This window comes from Benincasa hispida, chromosome 3, assembly GCF_009727055.1.
Source record: "Benincasa hispida cultivar B227 chromosome 3, ASM972705v1, whole genome shotgun sequence".
Classification (NCBI taxonomy): domain Eukaryota; kingdom Viridiplantae; phylum Streptophyta; class Magnoliopsida; order Cucurbitales; family Cucurbitaceae; genus Benincasa; species Benincasa hispida.
Genome location: NC_052351.1, coordinates 5088058 through 5094868, shown reverse-complemented (window position 1 = coordinate 5094868; position 6811 = coordinate 5088058). Strand labels below are relative to the sequence as shown.

General features: G+C 32.1%; 1 protein-coding gene across 1 annotated transcript; it reads left to right on the top strand.

The window, feature by feature from the left end:
- Positions 1 to 2255: 2255 nt before the first annotated feature.
- Positions 2256 to 5896, top strand: LOC120072796 (polygalacturonase QRT3-like). The gene is made up of 3 exons (XM_039025300.1): positions 2256 to 2591; positions 2665 to 2901; positions 4588 to 5896. Exons 1-3 carry the CDS (start codon positions 2355 to 2357, stop codon positions 5665 to 5667), a joined length of 1554 nt encoding a protein of 517 aa, XP_038881228.1. The 5' UTR covers positions 2256 to 2354; the 3' UTR covers positions 5668 to 5896.
- The last annotated feature ends 915 nt before the right edge of the window (positions 5897 to 6811 follow it).

The following is a 6811-nucleotide window of genomic DNA, read 5'->3' as shown; positions in this document are numbered from 1 at the left end:
TTTCAAAAAAATAAAAATAAAAAATAAAATAGTTATGGGACCCAAATGATTATCAAGATGGACCTAAATTGAATTACATGTTTAATTCGTGATGATTAATGATTCTACCAACTTTTAAAATGTTCAACTTTTTATTATATGCGCAAGTATCCGGGCCAGCTTACAGTCCAGCTTACGCGCACCCTGACTAATTTCAGGGGACAACATTTATTGAGACTATGTCTCCTTTTTTACCACTAAATCAAAATATATATGAAACCGTCAATTCAAATTTTAAAATAGTGAAAAAAATCTGGCACCTTTATCTTTTCAATCGGTTAGGTTGAAGTTTCATAACATAACCGACAACTCCATTTACTGTATTTCTATTGAGAATTGATACATGTTCTCATAAACGATTCCATTTACGTTGTATTGCTAGTGAGAATTTATACACGATATAGGAACTACACAGTACTCGAAAAACTGTTAATCGACCATATTGTAATTTGGGAGATTAAAAAATATATATGTCATGTGCGCAGTACGCTTTTGCCAAAAAAATCCTATTTATTTTGAAATCCGTTGGAATCTCTACACACAATTTCAAGGCCCATCGTCGGATGTTTAATGCAGCATCTACATTTATTTTGATAATTCCAAGAGGAGGCTTCACCCATGATGGTTTATATGTGATATCTCCATATCTAATTTTTATATCCAATTTGCTTAGGACATTAAAGCATCGAATATTTATCTTTTAGTTACATCTAGATTATAAATATAAATATAATTTATAATAGATCGTAAATTTGAATCACACTAAATGTGTTTATCTTAAAAGAAAAAAATATTCAGGGAGTTAGACATATTTTGTCATCAAACCTCCAGCAATAAAATAATAGGAATAGCAATAATAACAATAATAATAAAAGGGTATTTTGAGATAGGGTTTGGGGTTGCTTCAACAATAACCTTAACTTAGTTGGTAAAAATACCTTACCCTTTGTCAATTTCGTTAGGCTACCAAACCAAACCACACCAAAACTTGCATCAACTTCCTTTTCTTTTTCTTTTTCTTTTTTCGTTTACTTTTCCATTTCTAACCAACAATAACATGCGGGACCTTTTTTTTTTTATATTTTTTTTTATTTGTAGTTCCTTCATTTATTTCTTTTTCTTTTTTCTTTGGTTAAATTATAGACTTAGTTGTATGGTTTTTAAAGGTTTGTGGGTTTAATCATTGTAGTTTTAAATCATTTAAATCTTATGATTGCTCTTCATTTCTTTATTTTTTTAAAAAAAATTTATTAATTAACATTAAGATTTTTATTGATGTCTTAAGTGGTACGGTCAATCTATTTAACATTTACACGACGCACTAAGGATGTATTATTTAAAGAGCACATGAAAATGTCGAGGAGTATAATAACCATTAAACAATAACTACATAAACTTTTAACTATTTGGTTTTTCAAAAATTTTATTAGATACAAGATTGAAAGTGTATAGACTGTACGGTAAAATATTTCACCTCTACTACAAGAATTAGCGTGGAAAAGTTTCAAATAAGAAAAAAAAACAACCGACTAGAGAAATTACTACAATCACACAAGAATCTCTCAACAACCTCAATTACAAAATTACTCTCTCTAAACATTATACCATTCAAACTATCATACAATTGAATCAGTATAAAGCTTAAAGTATTTAAAATTGAGATGATTAAAAACCAAAGACATAACTTCTTTTTATATGTGAAAAATGTATTTTTAATATTTTGCCAAAATTCAATAAAAATTATCTACTAAAAAAAATATAAATGTAGAAAATAGATGTGACTAAATACATAAGATTTTGAAAATTCCAAAAGCAAGCTCATAATTTAAGGGAAAAGAAGACTAGTAAAAATTTGAGCTATTTTATGAGAATATTTTGGGTAGAACAAATATGAAAATATGAAGATTATAATATGTAATCTCGAGTGTGTATGTCAATTATATTTTTCCAAAATAACAGATCTAAAAATTTTAAATAAGAGCTTAGATTTTACAAATTAATTTAACTTTTATTTTGAGTTCAACAAATACAAATAAATGGATGGATATGAAACCTTATAAAAGATAATAATTTAAATTATTTTGCCTGTTCTTGCTGGGTCATATTCTTTATCACGTTTCCCTAAAACAGTATCTAATTAATTAATTAATTAATTGAGATCCTTGGGTCTCTTTTTGTAGTTAAACCCCTTCTCTTTTCTCCATGCAATCCCAAATTCCAACCTTTAACTTAAACCATTTCTCTCTCTTTGTCTCTGTCTCTATAAAAAGAAAAAAAGAAAAGCCTGCTCCAAAACATTTCTTCACATACCAACAATGGCGACGCAACCATCTCTCTTGTTCATATTATGCCTTCCAACCATTCTCCTCGTCTTCCCCTTTCTTTCATCTGCAACACCCTATTTACATTCCCTTTCTTCTCCGGCGCCGGCCACCCATTTTTCCGGCGGAACCCCCCATTACCACCGCCATTTCTCTAATTTACGCAAACTCAAAGCCTCACTGACGGTTCGACATGATTCTGCCCCTTCTGCCCCAATGCCCAGTTTTACAGTAAGTTATTTATTTATTTATTTTAATTTTTACCGAAATGTTTGTCATAATCAATTCAAATTCATTGGTGTAGCCACCAGGTGGCGCTCGTGTGTATCACGTGACATCGTATGGAGCCGATCCCACGGGTAAAATCGACAGTACAGAATCGCTTCTCCGGGCGTTGTCCGATGTGTACAATTCTACGAGTGAAGGCTCGTTGATGGAGGGCATCAGGAATCTAGGAGGTGCTCAGATTAATCTGGACGGTGGAAATTTCTTGATCAGCCGTCCGCTGCGCTTACCGGCTGCCGGTGTAGGCAATGTTATGGTACGCATTCCCGCACCTGATTACAATAATTTGGAAAAAGAAAAGTTGAATTAATTGGAAATTGAAAAGTGTTTAATTAGGTGAAGAGAGCAGTGCAACTAATTTTGGTAACGCCCGATAGAAATGGGGAAGGAAGGTTGTTGGTGAAAATTAATAAGAGGGTTATAAAAGTCATTTCACTTCCCCTTTCTCCCTGCATACTCGACACTTGTTTGGCCACTCTTTAAAAATGACTTTCTTGTTATTCTTATTATTATTTTAAAAATTAAAAAATCAATTTTCACCATTCACTTATGAAATATATCAATTTAGATCTTACACTTTTAATTTCATTAATTTTAACTCTAAATTTCAACAATGTGTAGTTTTGATCATTTACTAAGTTTTTATTCCAAGCATATGCCTTTAATGATTATAGGACATTTATATGTTTTCAAATGGATGATTTCTTTGGAGTAATTTTTTTTTGATAAAATTAATGAAGTTTGAGATTGTTATTCAATGATTAATTCGCATGTCGGTCAAATTTATTTTTATGAGATAAATGAATTTTATAGTTTTATATTTTTTTTCTTTTTGTAAAAAGTAGTATATGAATTAGCTAAAATTGAATTGATAATTAAAACTACGACATTTAGGTAAGTTTAGAGTCAAAGAAATAAGAGAGATAAAGAGACTTTGAACTAAGAAAGGAAAGTAATATATGCCAATTAAAGTTTTATTCATTTTGACATAAAAATAAAAATAAATGGACTTTAATTACTTAAGAAAGAAAATAGGTGTCTATTATATATAATTGATAATGGACTTTTAATTTAAAATGAAAAATTTTCAAAGGGTAGGTGTTTGAAAATGGAAAGAAAAGCATTGCATTTCAAACAAGGTTCTTTGTTTTGTGCTCTCAATTAATTTGCTTTTGCAAACGCCTTTGTCTTTCTTCCAACTCAAATCTTGCTTTTCTTGATGCCTCCAAAAGTCATTCAATAATAAATTAAGTTTTCCTTTTTGGTTACCTTTTTGAAGTTTTCTCCCAATTGGTTCATCTACTCTTACTTGATACCTTAATTGGAAAATCAATCATATAAAATATAAATTAAAAGTAAAGATATTGTTCATATATATATATATATATATATACTAAATATCGTGCATTATAATTTCAATTGGTATATCATTCATGCAAGTCACTACATTATTTATAATTGCAATTACCACTATACTTTAGATTTTATTTTTATCTTTACCTACGTTTTTTTAACCTTTTTTATTGTATAAATTTATGAATTTCTGTTTTGTAAATTAACTTCTTATTCTTATACTTTTAAAAAAATAATAATTATGTGTTAATTTGAGGGTGGATACGATCATTATTGTTCTAAAGATATTTGGTTCAATCTCATTCTTAAAATATTTAAATTAAAAAAAGTGTAATTTATGAACTCATTATTTAGAAATCTATGTCTAGCTATTGATTAAGAGGGGAAAAAATAGATATAGCATAAGAAATGTTATGGTTAAGCTTCTTTTATTATTAATTATTTTAGGAATTGTGGTTAAACTTATTAATATTGATCTTTTATACATTCAAATCACCTTGAATCATTATTAGTTTGGAGTTTAATTTAAATTGATATTTTGGGTTGGAAAAAAAAATATATATTCTCAAGAACTTTGATGAAATTTCAGATACACGGAGGAAGTTTACGTGCTTCAGACGATTTTCCCTCTGATGGATACCTAATCGAATTATCGCCGCCGTCTTCGTCTTCGTCTTTGTCAGCGGCGAAGAAAATTAAGTACCAGAGAGCAATGAACTCCACGGAGGATGCGATGCTTAGTTCTTCTTCATCATATAATTATGAGTATATCAGTTTCAGAGATCTTCTATTGGATTCCAATTACAGAGGTGGCGGCATTTCCGTCGTCAATTCCTTAAGAACTACCATAGACAATTGCTATATTACACATTTCACCACCACCGGGATTTCAGTACAAGGCGGCCACGAAACCTACATCCGCAGCTCTTTCCTCGGCCAACACATCACTGCCGGCGGCGATCCTGGTGAACGAAACTTCTCCGGAACTGGAATCAGGCTCGTTGGCAACGACAACGCCGTAACTGACGTCGTCATTTTCTCCGCCGCCACGGGAATCGTCGTCTCCGGCCAAGCGAACATTATCACAGGCGTGCATTGCTACAACAAGGCAACCGGATTCGGCGGCACGGGAATTTACTTGCAGTTACCAGGACTAACACAGACCAGAATCGTGAATTCGTACATGGATTACACTGGAATCGTAGCGGAAGATCCAGTTCAACTCCACATTTCCAATACATTCTTTCTCGGCGATGCTTCGATTACGCTGAAATCGATCAATGGCATCGTCAGTGGAGTGAACATCGTGGACAACATGTTCAGCGGATCGGGCAAAGGAGTGGCGATCGTTCAACTGGACGAATCGAAATCGGCATTCAAGCAAATAGATCAGGTGGTGATCGAGAGAAACAACGCGAAAGGAATGCAGGTGAAATCAACAGTCGGAAGCGCAGAATTGGAAGGAAACGGAACTTCATGGATTCTAGATTTCAATTCTGTTCTCACGTTTCCGAATCATATTAGGAACGTTCAATACTCGTTTCGAAGCAGCGACAATGGATTTCCGAAGCATATAGTGAGAAATGTATCGGAGAACCGGGTGGTGATTGAGACGGACGTTGCGGTGGTCGGAAGCGTGTTTGCGACGGTGGATCAGGGGCGGAGTTAGACCTAGGATGGAAGAGAAAAGAGGTAAAATACAGTTAATAAATTGATTATGAATGGATTTGGGCACAAAAATTGTAAATAAATAGGCTAGTTTCAAATGGAAAATTAGCTGGAAGAGTTGGAATTCCAAAAAAGAAAAAAATGCAATATGAAGTGTTGTTTGGTTCTCTGCTTTCTTAATGTTTGTGAAATATGGAAGAACGATAAAGACAAGACTTGCTTTTACGTCAGAGACTCGTGTTTCTTTAACCCACGCCAACATCTGAGACTGAAATAATAAAAAATCGGGATTTTTGGAAATTAATTTTAAATAATTGTATTAAAAAAATAAATAAACTGAATTTTTTAAAAATAAACATCGTACAAAAAAAAAAAAAAAAAAAAAACTAAGCAGGTTCTTTTGTTTTAATCTTGGTGCATCTGCTTAAAAAAAATCTGCATTATTTTTTATGTAAAGAAAACAAAGTGGTTTTTTTTCTCTTATTTTATTTAGTTCTTTTATTAATTTTTTAAAATTCATTTCCCAACTTTTATGCACCTCGATTACTTTCCTTTTTATATGTACGAATAGCAAGTGATGGTGAACTCACGATACAATACTATTTAACTATTTTAGATGAGTACGAGACAGGCTCTGGTCAATGGCAAATCTGATTTATTGTGTTTTTTTTTCCTAATTATCGTGTCGACAGATTCATGTTGTTTCCTCGTCCTACTCTCGATGTAAAAATTATGATGATCGACCTCTTAAGTTCAGAATTTGGGAAATGCTTCAACGTTAGAAGGGTAAGCTCTTTTCTGTGGAGCTAAAGAAGTACTTTTTAAAAGTGTTATTCAAGCTATTACAAATTGTATTATGGCCTACTTTTGTATTTTGAAAGCGATTTGTTCAGATATTATTATGTGATTGATGACTCGGTTTTGGTGGAGTTACAGAGAGAATTTAGGAGATATTCAGAGAAATAAGGAAATATGCTCTGCGATGTGATTATTCCATTAGAGAGGTACTCAATATATACACAATTTGGTAAGGATGACAAATGGTAAAGTCAATAGAAGACAGACACGTATACAAAGGACAAAATAGAAAACCAAAGAATGGAAGAATTTAGACGACACCATATTGTACAAGGTAAAAAATAAAT

Coding starts and splice junctions, on each gene's coding strand:
- LOC120072796 (XM_039025300.1), top strand. CDS start 2,355: ATGGCGACGCAACCATCTCTCTTGTTCATATTATGCCTTCCAACCATT. Junction 2,592..2,664: donor CCCCAATGCCCAGTTTTACA/GTAAGTTATTTA, acceptor TCATTGGTGTAG/CCACCAGGTGGCGCTCGTGT. Junction 2,902..4,587: donor CCGGTGTAGGCAATGTTATG/GTACGCATTCCC, acceptor ATGAAATTTCAG/ATACACGGAGGAAGTTTACG.